The sequence below is a fragment of the Podarcis melisellensis genome, assembly GCF_964234715.1.
Source record: "Podarcis melisellensis genome assembly, chromosome: 2".
Classification (NCBI taxonomy): Eukaryota; Metazoa; Chordata; class Lepidosauria; order Squamata; family Lacertidae; genus Podarcis; species Podarcis melisellensis.
Genome location: NC_138529.1, coordinates 114,874,583 through 114,895,384, shown reverse-complemented (window position 1 = coordinate 114,895,384; position 20,802 = coordinate 114,874,583). Strand labels below are relative to the sequence as shown.

Here is a 20,802-nt window from a genome sequence, read left to right as displayed (position 1 = left end):
TGTGGAGGAGCGGAGACGCGAACCCGGTTCCCCAGATTACGAGACTACTGCTCTTAACCACTACACCACACTGGCTAACGAAGTTACCAGGCAGCTCCAACTTTAGGGGCCCAGGCCGCTCCACCCCCCATATTGAGGGGGCCTGGTGCAACGTCAACACATGAAACTGCATTGGCCTGCAGAGCATCTCCTGATGCTTCAGGGACCGGCAGGGCCTTGCAGAAGGGTGGACTGGGCGAAATGTGTGTGACATTATGCACTGTGTGCCACCCCCCCTTCCCCCAACCTTGGGGGCAACCCAGGGCCACTGGAAGTTAGCAACCACAATTGGAACCCTGCAGGCTTGAGAGTCGATGCTGCTTATTAAACTCTTTCCCTGCGTTCTAAGGCAGCTCCAGGCAGGCTCTGCAAAAGAGGCTGAGCAGGAACTTGACAGCTTGGAGGCAGGGTTCTATCCTAGCAAGGGCAGGGAAGGAGTTGAGGTGTCGTCAGGCATTTATTTACATGCCCTGGAGTTGGTGAAATGGCAGGCGGGAGTCTAATAAAATTCTTATATCACTCGTAAGAATTAAGCTGCAGCGCTGCATTTGTGCAGGCTTGAACGCTGAATGCAGAAACGTTCCAAGCAAACACATACACAGAGATACCCAGGTTTCTAGTCCATAAGGCTGAGAGTGTTGGCTTGAAAGTAGGTTAATGAAATCTCCAGAGCCAGCTGACCTGAGCTCTGATCTTAAATTTTCAGTCACTCAGATCCCATGTAAAGAGCAGCAATAAGATGGTGTGTGATGTGTATTCTAAACCTGTGCATGCTTACTCAGAAGTAAGCCCCAACCCTTAAGTTTGATACAACCCATTCCCACGTGATTTTCCCCCAACAGACTTATGGCTGCATGAATTGTTAACTATTTGCCTGATCTGTCACAATTCAAGCAAGCAGCATCTACTCCTTTTTCTTCTTTTTAAAAGGTGGCAGCCAAGGTTGCCAACTGATAGAAAGGAAAGCATCTGGTCCCTGCTCCGGTGCCTTGAACCACAACATCTGCTTCTGAAAGCAGCCTCTGTAGCACGGCGCGTGAAGGGTTACGCTGATAGAGATCTGCAGGCACAATGCCTAGATCGGCAAGGCCATTTGAGAAGCTGATGAAGCCACTTCCTGTCCCCACCTTGCCCTTTCCTTGGGGGAAACTGGGGGTTGCTGCTCTCAGCTTGCAGGGAGAGGTGAGCTAAAGGGGAATTTAGGAGGGAGGGGCCATTTGCAGAAAAGTTGGGAGAAACTGATAGAAAATCCCAGGAGACTGAGGGCGTCAGTGGCTGCAAAAAGGACATAGGAAGCGCCTTTGTACCGAGTTAGACCAACAACAAGTCTGGTAACTGCTTCAGGATTTGGGGAGAGGGGGGTAGGTAGGAAAATCTCTCCTGGATTGGGGAGGGGAATTCAAAAGTATGGAAGAGGAAGTGTTGGATCCTGTAGTCAAAATCAGCCTTCTCATTTCTGAGATAAGTTTCAATATACTGTTGCATACTGTTGTTTAATGCATAGAGCACTCTTCATGCTTTTTAATCCGCTGCATGGCATGTGGAGGGGAATTCAACAGGTGCGACCTTCTTAATTGCCTCTTTGAGAGTGGGAAGCTCTGCCTGTTGAATTTCTTCCTGTCTGGAAATGTTGACTACATGGGGCGCTTTTCTGTTGCTGTTGTTGTTTTTCAGTTGGCAAACTCCTTGGCAGATCACAGCCGACTGCCGTTCAGACAAGGGCATCTCTGAGTAAATGCAGAGTGGCAGAAGAGACTTGTGGCAACCTCTGAAAGCTAACAACAGTGTACCCACGGGCAAAATGCAAAAAGTACTGCCTGTGACAATTGAAAAGTTTTAAGTATATGCAACTAAAGATGAAATGACACACTTAAATCTTCACAACAACTGTAATTGTTGATAATGCAGTTGTCGTAAGTATTGTTATTACCGTATTTATCGCCCTATAGGATGCACTTTTTCCCTTCCCCAAATGAAGGGGAAATCTGTGTGCGTCCTATGGGGCGAATGCAGGCTTTCGCTGAAGCTTGGAGAGCGAGAGGGGTCGGTGCGCACCGACCCCTCTCGCTCTCCAAGCTTCAGGAAGCTATCAGCAAGCCTGGGGAGACCGCGGGAGTTCCCGCAGGGCTGTCTAGGCTGCAGATAACAGCCTGCTTCCCGGAGCGCGGGGCGCGCTGAAAGCAGAGCGCACAGCACTTCGGGCAAACATCCACAGCCTAGGGAGCCCTGTGGGAGTTCCCGCAGGGCTCCCTAGGCTGCCAATAGCATCCTCCTGCACGGAGCGCATACATCGGGCATACATTGGGCAGCCCACAAGCTTGGGGGAGAAGTGCGCTTCTCCCCAGTGCCAGCCCCACAAGCTCGGGGGACAGCGGGGAGGCGCAGCGCCGCCATCCCGCTGTTCCCCGACCTGGTTTGGATTCCCCGACCTGGTTTGGGGGGGGGGGATAAAGGAAATTCCCCCCCTTTATTTCCCCCCCAAAAAACTAGGTGCATCCTATGGGCCAGTGCGTCCTATGGGGCGAAAAATACGGTAACTTTGGAAGTGGGACAGAAAACCACTGGGTTGTTGCTAGCTAAGTCTACAAGTTCACTATATATTTAAAGCCGTATCGTCCCACTTTAAACAGTCATGGCTTCCACCAAAGAATCCTGGGAACTGTAGTATAACTGCAAAGTGTTATACGTAGAGCTGCCGCTGAAGATGGTTTGGAAACTTCAGTTGGTGCAGAATTGAGCGGCCAGGTTGCTCACCAGAATCAGTTAGTTTCCAGGCCCAATTCAAAGGGCTGGTTTTGACCTATAAAGCCTTAAATGGCTCAGGACCGCAACACCTCAAGGACTGCCTCTTCCCATATGGACCTACCTGGACCCTGAGATCTTCCCATATGGACCTACCTGGACCCTGACGCCTTCATTATACACTTTTAGGTGCCAGGCAAAAACATTTCTTTTTAACCAGGCCTTTGGTTGACCTGATCAACATCCTATACCCTTTTAAAATGTGACTTTTTTGGTGGTGGGGGCGGGTATTATTGGGTTATTTTTATTTTATATACTGTGATCTTTTTTGTGACCTGCCTTGAGACCTCCGGGTATAGGGTAGTATATAAATTCAATAAATAAATAATAGTTTCTTAAGAGTGCTGAGAGTGGTTAGGAAAGTCCCCTTTCCAGAGTGCTTTAACAATCAATCCATCATCCCAGGGAGCTCTGTAAATTGGAGTTCTGTGAACGCAATAGGGGCCTCCTAACATCTCAGCACTATGAAAGAACTTCATTTCCCAAGATTCTTTGCAGGAAGCCATGGCTATTTAAAGTGACATGATACTGCTTTAAATGTATAGTATAGATGTGGACTTAAGTTATATTCGGAGTAAAGGTAAAAGGACCCCTGACCATTAGGTCCAGTCGCGGACAATTGGCCGAGGGAGCCGCCGTACAGCTTCCGGGTCATGTGACCAGCAGGACTAAGCCGCTTCTGGCGAACCAGAGCAGTGCACGGAAACACCGTTTATCTTCCTGCCGGAGCGATACCTATTTATCTACTTATACTTTGACGTGCTTTCGAACTGCTAGGTTGGCAGGAACAGAGACTGAGCAACGGGAGCTCACCCCATCGCGGGGATTCGAACTGCCGACCTTCTGATCAGCAAGTCCTAGACTCTGTGGTTTAACCCACAGCACCACCCGCGTCCCTTACTATATTCGGAGTAGGCCCTTTGAAATGAATAAACCTAAGTTTGTCCTTTTGGGTAATGTCAATGGGTCTACTCTTGGGTCAATGGGTCAATGGATCTACTCCACTGACAGACTTGCGCTCTTTTTGTGTCCAGATCCTCGGTCTAATCTGTCGGTGCTTCACCTTGCTAAAGGAAATGGCTGAAGGGGAGAGGATAGCCAATCTGAAAACAGATGAACAGGATCCGGCAGGCCCCAGGTTATGGGATGGCATGGAGGAAGGCACAAGCGAAGGCCCACCAGTTAAAAATTTGGTTGGCGCAGCCAAGTTGGTTTTGACGGAGGAAGCGTCGCAGCGGGTTAAGCAGGAACCGAGCGAGGGTGTGCTCCAGCAATGTTGGGAAGGCCAATGGCAGGCCTTCCTGAAGGCTGTGCGTTCCCCTTGCTTGGGAGGGATCAAACTGCAGGTGCCCCGGCCTGCACCAAGGGAAGACATCAATGAATGTCAGGTCACTTCTGAGGGAGTGGCCAAAGCGGGCCAGCGGCCCCGAGGAGAAAGCGGCGATGAGATCCTGGACTCCTCTGGAGAACAAGTCAAAATAGAGGTTCTGGACAAGGCCCCCGTTGACTTGGAGGTACGACGCTGGCATTTCAGGCAGTTCCGCTATGAGAAAGCCAAGGGCCCCCGAGAAGTCTTGAGCCGACTCCAGGAGCTTTGTCGCCGGTGGCTGAAGCCAGAGAGACACACCAAGGAGCAGATCCTGGAGCTGGTGGTTCTGGAGCAGTTCCTGGCCGTCCTGCCCCAGGAAATACAGGGTCAAGTCAGGGAGCAGGACCCAGAGACCTGCAGCCAGGTGGTGGCCCTCGTGGAGGATTTCCTGACGAGGCAGGAAATCCAAGATGCCAGGAGTTGGGATCAGCAGGTAAGGTCTGTACGCTGCCAACAGCATCTTGAGAGCACCATTTGTTGGCTACACCGGCTTAGATGTTTTGTGTACAATCTAGCAGTAGACACGTTTTGTTAAATAAAAGTGGATCAATGGGACTCCCGTGGCTGTTTCAGGTGCTGAGGCCTTCTGGAGAAACAGCTCCGAATTCCTGTGAGCCAAGCCAGGTTCCTCCCAACTTTTGGAAAGGGCAACTCTTCAGAGTGGCTGGTCAGGTAGAGGACAAAATTGCAGACTTGACAGGTAAGGAATCTCTGTGCATTGAATATACTTGATGGTTTTCAACCCCTGGGGAATTTCCCCCTTCAGGAATTTCCTTGGTTCTTAAGCCCAGCTCTTGGTCAGGCGGTCTGCCTGCATCAGTTCAGACCATGTGCCAGACAAAATAAAAAAAGAGGAAGCGGCTTCCTTTTTAAAAATGTGTTTTCATTTATTTACAATATTTCTTTATTTATTAGATTCCATTTCTGAATCTGTTCCCCCCAAAATTTACGCGTTACAGTAAAAGCATTAACCATTAAAACAGTTTAAAACAATTCCATACATAAAAACAATTTTTAAGGCTACCGGGGGGGGGGGGGAATACCCCAAAACTTAAACGTAACATACCTCATAATTTAATTACTACAGTGGTACCTCGGGTTACATGCTTAATTCGTTCTGGAGGTCCATTCTTAACCTGAAACTGTTCTTAACCTGAAGCACCACTTTAGCTAATGGGGCCTCCCGCTGCTGCCGCGCCGCAGCTGCGCGATTTCTGTTCTCATCCTGAAGCAAAGTTCTTAACCTGAGGTACTTTTTCTGGGTTAGCAGAGTCTGTAACCTGAAGCGTCTGTAACCTGAGGTACCACTTTAATACCTAAAGACATTTTCTTGTAGAGGTACCTTTGCAGTTGCTCAGTGCCTTCAACTTGAGCTGTATAAACATTTATAAGACAGACCTTCTCAGTTCACCTCTTCTGAAACAATGTACAAATCAAAACATAAAAAGGTAGGGGTAAAGGTACCCCAGACCGTTAGGTTCAGTTGTAGGCGACTCTGGGGTGCAGTGCTCATCTCACTCTATAGGCCAAGTGAGCCTGTGTTTGTCTGCAGACAGCTTCCAGGTCATGTGGCCAGCATGACTAAGCCGCTTCTGGCGAACCAGAGCAGAGCACGGAAACACCGTTTACCTTCCCGCCGGAGCGGTACCTATTTATCTACTTGCACTTTGACATGCTTTCGAACAGCTAGGTTGGCAGAAGCAGGGACCGAGCAACGGGAGCTCACCCCGTCACGGGGATTCGAACCGCCGACCTTCTGATTGGCAAGCACTAGGCTCTGTGGTTTAACCCACAGCGCCGTACATGTCTAATTAGAGACATTGTGGTTATCAATGCTGTCCAGTAAACATCACTGTACTATATTAATTAAGGCAATACCTACTTATGTTCCAAACATTATTCTTTGAAAACATTATATTTAGATCATTCCTTTCTGGTAATGTCTTTTTTTTTTTTTTTACTGTGATCAATGATTTTCCCCCATCTTGTCACAAAACTATCACACCTCTGTTCCCTTCCCTCCCCCCGCCCTTAACTCTAATCTAATGAGTCAGTTTAGCTATTGTAGCTGTGTAAAAATGGGCACAATATGGGAATTGTTCATTTGTCCATTGTTTACTGCTGCAGGTGACCGGCAGGTGCATGAGAAGGAGGGGGTTGGCCTTCAAAAGGAACGTTCTGAGCAAGTGGAACCAAACGATGCAACCTTGAGAAGAGAAAAAGGTTTCAAGATGTACAGGAAGGGAATAACATTTGGGAGTCAGCAGGAAGTGGAAAGAGAACCAAAGAGAACTGTTTCCTGTCTGGAGGATAACGAGGATGGGGAAGAAAACAGGGTCCAGCCTCATGACAGGCAAACAACCTGTGTGGATCCCAAGAGAAGCTTCAGGCCCACTCTTAACCATCAGAGAATCCCCACTGGAGAGAAACCCTATAAATGCTCTTTCTGTGGGAATAGCTTCACTCGGACGTGGGACCTCCTGGTACACACGAGGATCCACACCGGAGAGGCCCCATATAAGTGCTCCTACTGTGGGAAAAGCTTCAGCCGCGGTTCACTCTTCAGGGAACATGTGAGAACCCACACGGGTGAGAGGCCCTACAAGTGTTCGCACTGCGGGAAGAGCTTCAACCGGAAACGCTACCTTATCACTCATGAGAGAATCCACACGGGGGAGAACCCGCCTCTGTGCCTTTATTGTGGGAAAAGCTTCTCTCAGAGGGGCAGCCTCATTGCCCACGAGCGGAGCCACACGGGGGAAATCCCGTACAAATGCAGTCACTGCGACAAAAGTTTCTCCCAGAAGTCCAAGCTCGTCATACATGAGAGAACCCACACGGGAGAGACTCCCTTCAAGTGCCCTGAGTGTGGGAAAAGCTTCAGCCAAAAGGGAAACCTTAGGACACACATGAGAATCCACACCGGAGAGAAGCCTTTCAAATGCCTGCTTTGCATGAAAAGCTTCTCTCAGAGGGCCAAACTCCTTGTACACGAAAAAATGCATTCCGAAGCATTTGGTACAACGGAGGGGACTACGTAGGTTTTGTAGGAGAATTGAGGTTAAGACAAATTTGTGAGAGGATAAACTGCATGACTCTGAACGGCAGTGGTTGGGGAATGATTTCGGGGAGCTTGCTTTGTCCTGCTTTGGGGCTTCTCATTGGGGCATCTGCTTGGCCATTGTGAGGAACAAGATTCTCACAAAGATGGGCCTTTGCTCTGATCCTGCAGAATTCTTCTTGAGTCTTTTTTGAGCTGGGAAACAAGAAACTTCCCCCATGTAAATCTCACCTCCTCCTCCTCCTGGGTGGCAATAGGTAGAAGTGTTTGCTGGGTGTTTTCTGAAGTACAGATCCCATCGTCCCTGGCCATTGACTGTGCTGGGTGTTGCTGATGGGAGCTGGCATCCCAACAACACATCGAAGCTCCTCGCCCAATCTCCTTGATCCCCAGCCCCATATCTGTTGAACCAAACTGGACTTGTTGGGAGTATATTGTTCTCCAGGCTTGGTTTGGTCAGAATCGAGTGTACACTTCCAGAGTTGACACTGGCTGCCCCAAAGCATCCTGGGAACTGTCCTTTTAGGACATTGACAGCTTCCATGAACCCCCTCACAGAACTACCACGCCCATAGTTTTCTGCCAAGAGGGACTGAGTGTTTAAACTACTCAGGGGATTGTAGGTCTGCGAACGGGAGGGAATACCCACACTACACAATATGACATTTTGCGGCAGGCGCCACGTATTCCCTCATTTTCTGCTTCCAGACTGGCTTGTTTCTGGATTCAGAGCAGGGCTGAGAGCGACGCATGTCTAGTTTGGCCACTTATGGGTATAGTAGTGTGGTATGGCTTGTGGGTGTGAGGGGCTGGTAGTCCTCCAGATGATATTTGGACTTCCAGGGCTGGCTCGCCCGGGGTATTCTGCCGCCGAGGCAAAACAGCGGTGCTGCTGCACCCTCAACGAGTCCTGCCCCACACACCTGCTGAGGGGGACTCCCTGTGTCCCCCACAGATTACACTGCCAACTCCAGTGCTGCCATTCCCCCCCCCCCCCCCGCTACAAGACAAAGGGAAGAAAATGGAGACTGAAAAGGCAGTGGCGGAGGGAGCACAATGGAGTACGCCACAACAGTGGCAGATCAGGAGAATGGTTCACTCCTCGTGGGCCTGGATCTGCTGCCTCACCCCTGAGCCTCCCAACCTGAGTCAACTGCCGCCCTGAGACTCATGGATGGGGCAGCCCTCCCATCTGCCCCTAGGCAGCATAACCTGCAGTTAGGCATTATGGAAACTAGGAGCCACAGCTGGAGGGCTGCAGATTCCCCGTCCCTGGCATAACGATACTTCCGTATAACAGGCATAACAAACACTGCTTTTCCCCCAGTCCAGACACCTCAAACTAATAGCTTCTATTTCCATTAACCTGACCACTGGTATAGCAGTGGCGTAGCGTGGGTTGTCAGCACCCGGGGCAAGGCAAGTAATTTGCGCCCCCTAACCCATGGATTTGCGCCCCCTAACCCTAACCCCCAGATGTTGCGCCCAATGCGGCTGGCCCCCCCTGCACCCCCCACACTACGCCGCTGTGGTATAGTGTTAAGTCATCTCCCATCCTCCTTGATCATTGGCCATGGTGGCTGCAGGGGCTGATGGGAGTTGGAGTGCCAGCACCATCTGGGGGGGCCAAAAGATTCCGCAGACCCTGATCTAAAGTGATTTGGGCTCTGGAAATGTCAAAGTAAAGCTTCTGCTTCTTAGTGTTCTGCCTCGGTTCTTCATCCATGAGATCCAAGGAAGCTGAACACAGAAAGATTTGGGGCATGTAAACGAAAGTACTTGGTCACACACCATTGGCAAGGGCCGTGTTACCTCATAAATTGGCACTCGGGTGGTGCACAGCGAAGAGTTTAAAGCAAAGTTGTTCAACGAATCACATTCATCAAATAAATGTGCATAGAAGAAAAAGAAGTGTTCTAAAGGGAGGAAAGACAATATTTGTTCTGAGATTATTCATATATATGAGGCATTTCAGGAATGCCTCTCGAAAGATGGCGCTTGCTGTCTTCAATTTTTATATGCATGCATTGAGCATAATAAAAGCATTTATCTAAACTGGCCTTACTATTAGCTCAGCATTTCTTTTAGGCTTCCAGTCCAATAGACTTTTCTCCCCATTGCTGGCTTCTGCTTCTTAGGGAAAACCCAACGCTCCACCATCCAATGTTGTAATGTTGTCAGTTGATTGACACCTGCCAAAAGTCCTTTGCACAGTTCTTCCCAACATCCAGTTGGGTTCTGGGCAGAGGGGCAGAGCTGGGCAACGGAGCTTTGCAAAACCCCTTTAGGTCATTCCCAGCTACCCACCCTTTTGCCTGCTCCATGGTAGACATCCGCTGTAGGACAGCTGGGTGCGGCTCCAAAGACCCGGCAGGCTAAACAAGGAAACCTGGGCGGCTGGATTAGACCTGATGTCCAGATGTTCCCCAACCCCTAGTTGCTGGATGCGTCCAAAATAATGCTCCACACACAGAGTAGCGGAGGGGAAAATGCTGTATTTTTATTATGAAAACAAACCCCTTACCAATAGGATCAATGACAATTTTTAAAGCTCCCTGCTGGAGGTTACCTTTCCCAGTACGTTTCCAAGCACAATTCAAAGTGTTGGTGCTGACCTTTAAAGCCCTAAACAGCCTCGGTCCTGTATACCTGAAGGAGCATCTCCACCCCCATCGTTCAGCCCAGACACTGAGATCAAGTGCCGATGGCCTTCTGGCGGTTCCCTCATTGCGAAAAGTGAGGTTACAGGGAACCAAAGGGCCTTCTCAGTAGTGGCACCCACCCTGTGGAATGCCTTCCCTTCAGATGTGAAGGAAATAAGCAGCTATCTTATCTTTAAAAGACATCTGAAGGCAGCCCTGTTTAGGGAAGTTTTTAATATTTAATGCTGTATTGTTTTAACACTCAATTGGAAGCCACCCAGAGTGGCTGGAGAAACTCAGCCAGATGGGTGGGGTATAAATAAATTATTATTATTATTATTATTATTATTATTATTATTATTATTATTATTATTATTATTAGATTTGTGGCATGAATAAAGCCCTGGTCAGGTCTACTTCGGGGCTGTGAGGTGCCCACAAAGGGATAAAATGTATAAAAACCCTTCTGGAGCACACCTTGCCATGGTTTTTCTTCTAAGAGCAAATACGCAGGTAACTCTGGAAACTCGCAAGCTGGGCTTCCAGGTGGAAGCTCTCCCTTGTCTGGCTGCAACTGGGCAAAGGTGGCTTCCTAGGCTCTCCACCTGCTGCTCTGAACACTCATTCAACACACCCCTGACCCTCCCTGCTCCACACCCTCCTTGAGTGTTTATGCCTGGCTGGAATGTGTCCTCGAACTCACACGATGTTGCTTGCTTCCCAGGAAGGAGGCTAGAGTGGGTGTAAGTCTTAAAATCACAGAATTGTAGAGTTGGAAGGGATCGAGTCCAACCTCCTGCGATGCAGGAATATGCAGCTGTCCCTGACGGGGCTTGAACCTGCAACCTTGGCATTATCAGCACCTCGCTCTAACCAGCTGTAGAAACTAGCCTAGTCCTCCCTACTTTTGCCTCTGGCCCCACTCAACCCTGGCCCGTTACTTCCTGATAAATTTGCTCAGAAGGGAATTCAGCCCTTCAGCCGTAGAAAATCCCCGCCCTCTTGGGGTACAGCATCAACCAATCAGCAGAGGTACACTGCCTTGGAATATGGGTGCTCCACTTTCTGAAGCTTTTTTCTGCTTTGGACTCTTTCTGCCAATCAATTCCTTTGCACGGTACTGGAATCTAGGGCAGGGGTCAGCAAACTTTTTCAGCAGGGGGCCGGTCCACTGTCCTTCAGACCTTGTGGAGGGCCAGACTATATTTTGAAAAAAATATATATGAATGAATTCCTACGCCCCACAAATAAACCAGAGATGTATTTTAAATAAAAGCACACATTCTACTCATGTAAAAACACCAGGCAGGCCACACAAATAACCCAGAGATGCATTTTAAATAAAAGGACACATTCTACTCATATAAAAACACGCTGATTCCCGGACCGTTCGCAGGCCGGATTTAGAAGGTGATTGGGCCTTAGTGTGCCTACGCATGGGGCTTAGAAAGGGAATACTAGAAAACTGCAATGTGGAGCTTGCCCAGATATCGATTCCATAAAAACAGTTATGTTAATCCACCAATGCAAGAAAAACAAAGAGGCAAACAAATTTTATTGCAATGTGAGCAAACTTTTGAGAGTTAAGCTTCATAACACCGAGGTTTTTTTCCTTTCTTTGTTGTGCCCTTTCCCAATTAAGTAAAATGTTGCTCATTTTTAAAGCATCTTCCTGGGATTTTATTATTCCCTCCCCCCATTTGGTGCCCATTCCCTCCTTGCAGCCATTGGCTGAGCCCCTGTGAGGTCACAGAGGGGGACTGACCAGCTACAGAACGTTGGCAATAATCAAACTTCTGCTGAGATGATGAACAGGATGTTGGCTGGGCTGCAAGAAAATTCTAGGGAACAGGAATGGTGTGAAGCTCTGGGGGGGAAGTGAGTTTTGGAGGCTGTGAAGGCAAAGCACAGAGGCCAGTCTAATCTGTTCAGCGTGTCAGTCTTCTTCAACCAGGCACCTTCGAGATCTTTTGGATTACAGCTGGGGCTGATGAGAGATGGACAGCATCAAGCTGGTGAATGTTGTGACGCATTAATCACATGGAACCCTCTCATGGTCTGCATAGGTTGTTTTTGTAATTATTTGGTACGTATAACTACAATCGGAAAACACTGGATTCTAGAAGGTGGTTCTTTAAAAAACCCAAACCATTTCCCACTTTTGAAGCTGTGCTCTGGCTTTTAATTTTTTTTATCAAAAACGAAAATCATTTTGAATGCAACACAAACAAATGGTCTGCACCAGTTGCACCATGGAGGCAGCCTAGAGAATAATTGTGTGGGGTGCCTAAAGATTCCAAGGGTGCCCTCGACTACGGTAATGCCTTGCAGAAAACATAGCAGCTGGCTTGCAGAAGAATAAGGTGGTACCTTGGTTCCTGAACGGCTTTGTTCCCGAACAAATTGGCTCTCCGGTTTGCAAAAGTTTTTCGGAAGCCGAACATCCAATGTGGCTTCCGCTTGAGTGCAGGAAGCTCCTGCAGCCAATTGGAAACTGTGCCTTGGTTTTCGAACGGTTTCAGTAGTCGAACGGACTCCTGGAATGGATTAAGTTCAAGAACCAAAGTATCACTGTATCCCCTACCCAAAGCCTTCTGATGCTGAATCATGACCCTCAGGGCCATAAACTACGACTGTCAACTTTTGAAGCAGCCTCTTGGTGTAGCTTTAAGACATGCTGTTCTGCAGCAAAGTCCACAGGACCACCGAGTTTAACTACAGGGCATGTGCCCATCTCCACCCACTTAAACCCTGGTTAGACCTGGGCTCCTCCAGCCAATCTGTTTCTTCAGCATTCATTCCGATTTGCTTGCAGAACGCTTACACGGAGGTCAGACTACGTCTGGCCTTTACTGAGCACTGGTTCTGCAGATGAATGCCCTACCTGGAGAGGCCGGGAATCAAACCTGAGACCTTCTGCATGTAAAAGCAGATGCTCTACCTCTGAGTTTTGGTCTGTTAAAGACTAAGTGAGATCCCAGTCCCTCTAAATGAGAGCTGCTTCAACAAAGGACGCTGCCTCATTCTGTGGCAGACCACTGGTCCATCGAACTTAGCATTGCTGATGCTAATTGGAGATGTCAGAAATTGAACCCACCCTCTGCCACTGAGATGCAGCCCTTCCCATATAGCCCAGAACACTTTTCATAGGATTGTACGAGTCAGAAGGGACCACATGGGTCATCTAGTCCAACCTCCGGCAATGCAGGAACCCTATGCCCAACATGTAACTCAAACCTACAACCTTGAGATTAAGAGTCTCACGCCACACAACCTGCCATTTCATGAGTTATGAGTGATAGTTCTGTCCCAGCGTCATTCAGTCACAGCATTTACAGAACCTCTTCTCAATCCTACGCGTCCGCTGCCTGTTTCTATCACAGATGGGAATTCTAAGGGTTTCCTCCTTTCTTTCCTTTTTCCCGGACAAAGAATGTTTTCGAGCTCTGCACGGAGCTTCCTGCCCAACTCCTAAGCTTCCACGGGGCTCCCCTCTTGCCCAGATTCACTAAGGTTTAGGAAAATCAGATACCCCAAGGTGGCTTTTCCTACGCTGTTTATTTTTATGTGGCTCTTCCTGTGCGAGGTGAGGCCCGCCCTCTGGCTGAAGCGCTTCCCGCACTCGGCGCACTTGTAGGGCTTCTCCCCCGTGTGGATCCTCACGTGGGTCATAAGGTTACCCTTCTGGCTGAATGTTTTCCCGCAGTCCGAGCACTTGTACGGGTTCTCCCCCGAGTGGATTCTCTTGTGAGCAATGAGGTTCCACTTCCGATTGAAGCTCCTCCCGCAGTCTGAGCATTTGTAGGGGGTCTCCCCTCGGTGGATTCTCCGGTGCCCCGCCAGGTACCGCTTTTGGTTGAAACTCTTCCCACACTCGGAGCATTTATATCGCCTGTCCCCCGCGTGGCTCCTCTCGTGCGGGACGAGGAGGCCTGGGCTCGGAGGAAAGGCCGAGGACTTGAACGGTTTCTCATCCCCGGCAACCGCTTCCCGCTTAAGGGCGCCTTGGCTCGGCCGGAAGCTTCCATTGGTGTCGCTGTGCGGTTTCGCCTCCACGCAATCCTGGGCTTTGGGTTCCTTCCTGCGGCAGCCGCCTTCCCAGCAGGCTACAGCTCCACCCGTTCTACTTTCGGGGTCCTGTTTGCCTGCCAGCGCCTTCTGACCCAACAACACAGTTCCCTCCTCGTAATTCTGGAAGACCAAGCCGATTCTCATTGATGCATCATGCGGCTCCACCTGGTCAGAGCCTTCCTGGTGATGAAGGTTATCTCCCACCTGCTCGTCAGCTGCGGAGATAAGAAGAGTTTATTATACAGAGGCAAAATGCCCAGGACTGCAATACCTCAAGGACCACCTCTTCCCATAGGAACCGTCCCGGAGCCTGTGATCATCAATTGAGGCCCTTATTCGTGTGCCTCCTCCACGAGAGGTCCGGAGGGTGGCAACATAAGAAGGGGCCATCTCTGTGGTGGCTCCCTGTTTGTGGTGTGCTTTCCCTAGGGAGGTTCACCTGGTGCCTTCATTATGCATATTTAGGCACCAGGTAAAAACGTTCCTCTTCAGCCAGGCCTTTGCCTGATTGACATCTGATGCCCTTTTAAATGTGTTATGGGAGCGGGGATTACATACCTGCATACCTACATAATTTTATTACGGTCAAAGACCAGCTCAAAAAGCACAACTGGGACAGCTTTCACAAGAATAAAAAAGACATTTAAAACATTGTACAACAACAGCTTAAAGATTAAAATCTGAGGTAAACGCAGGGATTATTGGCTTGTTTTTGTTGTTATTTTTATTATGTAACTTTTATATATATCGTAATTTTACATTGTGAAACACCCTGAGATCTACAGATGAAGGGATGTCTACTACTACTAATAATAATACACTTCTTTTGCCACTGGCACCACCCACCCCTGGCTTGCGGGTCTCAGGAGAGAGTTCAACCCCCCAGGCTGGAAAAGTTTTCCCACCCCCTGATCAAACAGACCCTCCATGTTCACCATTACTGAGTTGGTTTTCCTCCTTGCTCTGATCCTGCTTGGCTATTCTGCAGAGCTGCCTGTTCCAAGTGTCGGACAGGATCTGGTCCACTTCGGAGGAACTCACAGCCACCTCCGCAAAAGGTGCTGGCAGCTGAAAGAGAGCAGGGAGGCGGGTAGACAGACATTAAGAACGTACATAAAAACCTCAGAACGCAGCTAGATACCAGGTCAGTGGCCCATCTAAGCCCAGCATCCTGTTCTCACAGTGGCTCACTAGATGCCTGTGGGAAACCAGCAAGCAGGATTCAAACACAAGAGCCCTCTGCCTCTCCTCCTTACAACCGGTGGTATATGAATAATAATGAAGTGATATTTAGAATTGTCACACCGTTGCTCCTTCAGCTGCACTGGTGTTTGCGCACACAATTGAGGCCACATTTGGGAAAGCAACTATTTTACGTGTGGCGCCTTCACCACCACAGCCATTATTTGCCTGACCACCACCTCTCCCTTGTGGCCATCAGGCTGTTAATAAATGAGATGGGGAACTAGATGTTGATGCTAACTCACACTTTGCCTGTTACGTGTGAGTGTTACTATAATACAGTGGTACCTCGGGTTACATATGCTTCAGGTTACAGATGCTTCAGGTTACAGACTCTGCTAACCCAGAAATAGTACCTCGGGTTAAGAACTTTGCTTCAGGATGAGAACAGAAATTGTGCTCTGGCGGCGCAGCAGCAGCAGGAGGCCCCATTAGCTAAAGTAGTGCTTCAGATTAAGAACAGTTTCAGGTTAAGAACGGACCTCCGTAACGAATTAAGTACTTAACCCGAGGTACCACTGTAGTAATAATGGCAATACTAGAAGAGGGCCTTTTCTGCAGTGGCTCCCCGCTTGTGGAATGCTCTCCCCAGGGAGGCTCGCCTGGTGCCTTCCTTACATATCTTTAGGTGGCAGCAGGGGTGCCAACTTGAATAAAATATTGGTAGGGGGTGCCAGGTAAGCCCTGCTCCGCATAATCAATCGCAAGACATGGCGCGCACACATGATTTGAGTGGCAATGCCCATCAACTTGGGGGGGGGGGCCGGACCCCTGAAATATTTTACGGGGGAGCCAAAAAGACCTTGGCTCCTAGAGGTTGGCTTCAATGGACACCAGAGAAAAACATTTATCTCTCACCAGGCCTTTGGCTTTTAGCTATCTATGGCCTTTATGCATGGTATTGCTTAAAATGCTGTAAGCTGCTTTGAGTTTCTACAGCAAAAAAGCAACTGATCAATTTAATAAATAATAAGATAAATCAAAATCAAGATCTGCCAAAAAAGCTGGAAAACATCTTCATGTCTGCGAGAACAGCCGCGAGAGTTCTAATAGCACAAGGATGGAAGACTGAAGAAACCCCCAACTAAAGAATCATGGCAAGAAAAAATTATGGACTATGCAGAACTGGCAAAATTGACATATAAGCTACGGGTCAAGGATAACTGTGACTTTAAAGATGAATGGGCAACCCTTTTCAAAGTATTCAAAGACGCAACAAAGCGAACTGGACTCCTTGGCTGGCTTTGAATAAACATTCACAAACTTTTCTATTGATGATAAATCGGCTAAAAAGTTTGAGGATCTATACAACTGTGTAACATGCAGAAAACAGCATTCTTAGAGAAACCAAAGACTGGAACTGAGGGAAGCCGGTGGGTGGGGGTGGGTGGGCTTTGTGTGGGAGGGAAAAAATAAGGATGATATGTTTCTGGATAATATGTTTTGTTTTAATTTTGAATAAAAAAGTTTTAAAAAAACAAAACAAAAAGAACAAAATCAAGCAATACACAAAGTGGGTCGCCTCCAAACCCAACCCACACTTCTCCTTTCGATTTGCCCACCATTACCTGTTGCCCGCATCTCTTGCCGTTTTGCTGCCCCATCAGGAAGCCTTCTGCCAGGGTCACTGCCTGGGCACAGCTCTCCGGCTCGCTCTCCCGGACCCAGCTCTGCATCTCCAGGGGCAAGATGATCAGGAACTGCTCCAGGATCAGCAGCTCCAGGATCTGCTCCTTGGTGTGCCTCTCCGGTTTCAGCCACTGGCAGCACAGCTCCCGGAGCCTTTGGCAAACCTCGCGGGGCCCTTTGGCCTCCTGGTAGCAGAAGTGGCGGAAGCGCTGGCGCCGTGTCTCCGGCCGCAGGGCCCCCTCGCTCGCGGCCTCCTCCTTCACCTTCACGAAGGAGTCCAGGCTTCGGTAGACCTTCTGGGCTTCCCCACCGAGGCCCGGCACAGCCTGGGTCACCCATCCACCCTTCGGCCGCTGCGCGGCATTGGTGACACCTTGGAATGAGGCCTGGATCTCCTTGGCCTCCTCCCCAGAGACGGGATGAGGCTGCGATCTGGGGTCTGGGGCCTGCACACTCTGCAAGAACTGCTGCCACTGGGTCTCCCAGTGCTGCTGCTGCAGCCCCTCCTCTGGCTCCCGCTTAATCTGTGGTGGGAGATCCTTGCTCACTGAGGTCCCGATGCTCCCCACATGGACCACTTGTGGGACTCTCTTTCCTTCCCCCCGCATCCCCTGCCACAATTTGGAGCCGGCCGTGTCCTGCTCCTCCATTTTCAGAGGTTAGCTGCGTCCCCCTGCTTCTCTTTCTAACTATTCCAGTCTCCCGCTTCCAATGCGGGACAGCCTCCGATGTCTTAACCCTCTAGAGTTAAGGGGCTTCTCTTGGAGTCACAATCAAGGGTCTCCCGTCCAGTTCTCAGGTAGGAATATGGGCTTGTCCTAAACAGGAAGAGAGAGAAAGGCAGGGGGTGTGAGAGAGAGGGAGTATAAGAATGGTAAATAGTGAGCCCAACAGGGGAGTGAGAGCTGCAGAGCAAAAGAACATAAGAAGTGGATTTGTAAAGACTTTGTTTTTCTGGCTAAAGTGTTTGTAAAAGCTGAAAATCAAAAATTAATATTAAAAAAGGAAGAAGAGTCCTGCTCTGGTTTACAACGCATTAAAACACCACATAAACCAATCCAGAGCAGGCATAGGCAAACTCTGGCCCTCCAGATGTTTGGGACTACAATTCCCATCATCCCTGACCACTGATCCTGTTAGCTAGGGGTAATGGGAACTGTAGTCCCAAACATCTGGAGGGCTGGAGTTTGCCTATGTCTGATCCAGAGTAAAACAAATTCAAGCTTCAAGGGAAGTATTTCAGATCCTTCTCTAAATGACATTCTGTTCTGCCCATATTTATTTACCAACTTAATTTATAGATCTGCCCCACAGCAGTTGTTCTCCAGGAAGCCAGGGTTTGTTGTGATTAGAGCAGTGTTTCCCAAACTTAGGTTTCCAGCTGCTTTCGAACTACAGTTCCCATCATCCCTGACCACTGGTCTTGCCAATTAGGGATGATGGGAGTTGTAGTCCAAAACAGCTGGAGACCAAAATTTGGGAGACGCTGGGTTAGAGTGTCAGAAAAGGACCTGGGAGATCAGTGTTCAAATCCCCACTCAGTCATGAAGCTCACTGGGTGACCTTGGGCCAGTCGCAGCCTCTTTACCTACCTAGTTGTGAGGATCAACTGAGGGTGTGTGTGTGAACCATGTACTCCTTGGATAAAAAGGTGGGATATAAATGAAATAAACAAGATCTTCTCCATAAGAAAGATGGGGGCGGGCAGCCAGATGGAGATGTCAGTCGTCAGCCTGGCACCCAGAGATCTCCACATGGTCATGACTGGACCTACGCCAGTAGCAAACCGCGGGCTAATTTCTAACACTGCTCACAACGCCTGCAGGTTTCAAGCAAGACCCTCTCCTCCATGAATTTGTCTAATCATCTGTTGAAGCCCTCCAAGTGTCACTGTCTCCTAGACCCCAGCTCCCTATCCCACTGGTTTTCAAGGGGGGCAAAATCTCACCTTTGCAGGTTTCCACCATCAAAAAAAGTAAGATAATGGCCACTGGGCCCATCACCTCCTGGCAAATAGAAGTGGAAGAAATGGAGGCAGTGAGAGATTTTACTTACTTGGGTTCCATTTTCACTGCAGATGGGGACAGCAGCCATGAAATTAAAAGATGCCTGCTTCTTGGGAGAAAAGCAATGACAGACCTAGACAGCATCTTAAAAGCAGAGACATCACCTTGCCAACAAACGTCCGTATAGTTAAAGCTATGGTTTTCCCAGTAGTGATGTATGGAAGTAAGAGCCGGACCATAAAGAAGGCTGATCGCTGAAGAATTGATGCTTTTGAATTATGGTGCTGGAGGAGACTCTTGAGAGTCCCATGGACTGCAAGAAGATCAAACCGATCCATTCTGAAGGAAATCAGCCCTGAGTGCTCACTGGAAGGACAGATCCTGAAGCTGAGGCTCCAATACTTTGGCCACCTCCTGAGAAGAGAAGACTCCCTGGAAAAGACCCTGATGCTGGGAAAGATGGAGGGCACAAGGAGAAGGGGACGGCAGAGTACGAGATGGTTGGACAGTGTTCTCAAAGCTACCAGCATGAGTTTGACCAAACTGCGGGAGGCAGTGGAAGACAGGAGTGCCTGGCGTGCACAGGGGGTCACGAAGAGTCGGACAGGACTAAACAACAACAACAACCCTTACTAGCAAGAAGCCACAGATTTGGAGGTCAGACCCCAGAGAAATTGAAGTGTCAGGGTTTTGTGTTCCTCCCCACCCTGTATTGTTGCATCTCTCAGCAGGCTGTTCTCCTCTCCCCCCCTCTCCCCTTGCAAAAGTGGCTTTGCCCTTTGGCAGCCCAGGGTTCCCTTTACAGCAGCTGCTGCTGTTCCTTTGTGCCCCCCTGGAAATTATTTCTCAGCTTTCAGTGCCCACCGCCCCCCACTTCTTGCACTCACCTCTCCTTGGCTGGCTTAGCAAAGCTCTCTGCACTGTGCATGGCCCATGAATAAGGGCAGTTCTGATCCAGACTCACTCTCAGCAGCCTGAGAAATATATACTTATAGTTTATTTCATTTTTTAAAAAAGCCAGTTTCCCACCAGGGCTCTCTTAGAAAGTGGGGGGTTTTTTTTGGGGGGGGGAGGAAGTGGCTTCGCAATTCCTGATACTTCCCTTCTGACATTGCCAGGCGCTGCTAGGAATCGTGGTTGCACTCGGTAGATTTAACCTTTTCCAAACAGGCCTGGGCTGCTTTTCTGTGAGCTTTCTCGGGCAAGAACAGGGCTGGGGAATCCTGCGGGTCGTCAGATGTTGCTTGGACTACACCTCCCAGAATTCCTGGCCATTAGGCCATTCCTGCTGGAGGCTGATGGGAGTTGTAGTTCATTAACACCTGGAGGGTCACAGGAAAGAGCTGTTCTTGGGCTTCTATCCCTCCCTGCATCTGTATCGGATTCAAAATTGTTTTTGGAGCTGAAAGCGTTTTTTACATATACATTTTTAATCATTGTAATGGCTTGGAAATAAAATTGTGCCATTGTTTTTATTGCTGATGCCAAACTGCGGGAGGCTGTGGAAGACAGGAGTGCCTGGCGTGCTCTGGTCCATGGGGTCACGAAGAGTCGGACATGACTAAACGTCTAAACAACAACAACAACAACATTATTTACAGTGGTACCTCGGATTAAGAACTTAATTCGTTCCGGAGGTCCATTCTTAGGGCCTCCCGCTGCTGCGCTCCTGGAGCACGATTTCTGTTCTCATCCTGAAGCAAAGTTCTTGACCCGAGGTACTATTTCTGGGTTAGCGGAGTCTGTAACCTGAAGCGTATGTAACCCAAGATACCACTGTATTATTATTTAGATTTCCCAACTTCATTTGGATGAATTTAAACCTGCTGCCACCCTGCAAAAGGAGTGTGTCCAAACTCCTGAGAAGACTATTCTGACAGAGCTACAATTCTCAAGGTTTCCTGTGAAGAGATATTGTTACACCACTCTGAGAGTTGTAGT

General features: G+C 48.9%; 3 protein-coding genes across 4 annotated transcripts in view; 1 reads left to right on the top strand and 2 right to left on the bottom strand.

Moving 5' to 3' along the window:
- LOC309364699 (uncharacterized protein) overlaps positions 1-20,802 on the bottom strand; it is an 83,069-nt gene that overhangs the window by 32,390 nt on the left and 29,877 nt on the right. The window lies entirely within an intron of this gene.
- LOC309364584 (uncharacterized protein) lies at positions 978-8,647 on the top strand. Its single transcript, XM_081902204.1, has 4 exons — positions 978-1,221; positions 3,876-4,643; positions 4,784-4,910; positions 6,338-8,647. Exons 1-4 carry the CDS (start codon positions 1,111-1,113, stop codon positions 7,249-7,251), a joined length of 1,920 nt encoding a protein of 639 aa, XP_081758330.1. The 5' UTR covers positions 978-1,110; the 3' UTR covers positions 7,252-8,647.
- On the bottom strand, positions 12,330-20,092 carry LOC309364710 (zinc finger protein with KRAB and SCAN domains 5-like). 2 transcript variants are annotated; one of them, XM_081902502.1, is made up of 4 exons: positions 19,749-20,092; positions 16,795-17,673; positions 14,920-15,052; positions 12,330-14,199 (listed from the first exon to the last, which is right to left on the bottom strand). In XM_081902502.1, exons 2-4 carry the CDS (start codon positions 17,503-17,505, stop codon positions 13,385-13,387), a joined length of 1,659 nt encoding a protein of 552 aa, XP_081758628.1. In that variant the 5' UTR covers positions 17,506-17,673; positions 19,749-20,092; the 3' UTR covers positions 12,330-13,384. The 2 variants fall into 2 exon arrangements, with proteins under 2 accessions (XP_081758628.1, XP_081758629.1); XM_081902503.1 differs by having other exon boundaries at positions 14,926-15,052.

Excerpts from the sequence above, each read along its gene's own strand:
- LOC309364584 (XM_081902204.1), top strand. The coding sequence starts at position 1,111 with ATGCCTAGATCGGCAAGGCCATTTGAGAAGCTGATGAAGCCACTTCCT. Across the intron at positions 1,222-3,875 it reads CTCTCAGCTTGCAGGGAGAG|ATCCTCGGTCTAATCTGTCG; the intron begins GTGAGCTAAAGG and ends TTTTGTGTCCAG. Across the intron at positions 4,644-4,783 it reads CCAGGAGTTGGGATCAGCAG|GTGCTGAGGCCTTCTGGAGA; the intron begins GTAAGGTCTGTA and ends TGGCTGTTTCAG.
- LOC309364710 (XM_081902502.1), bottom strand. The coding sequence starts at position 17,505 with ATGGAGGAGCAGGACACGGCCGGCTCCAAATTGTGGCAGGGGATGCGG. Across the intron at positions 15,053-16,794 it reads GCAAGAGATGCGGGCAACAG|CTGCCAGCACCTTTTGCGGA; the intron begins GTAATGGTGGGC and ends GCTCTCTTTCAG. Across the intron at positions 14,200-14,919 it reads GGAAAACCAACTCAGTAATG|CTGACGAGCAGGTGGGAGAT; the intron begins GTGAACATGGAG and ends TTATCTCCGCAG.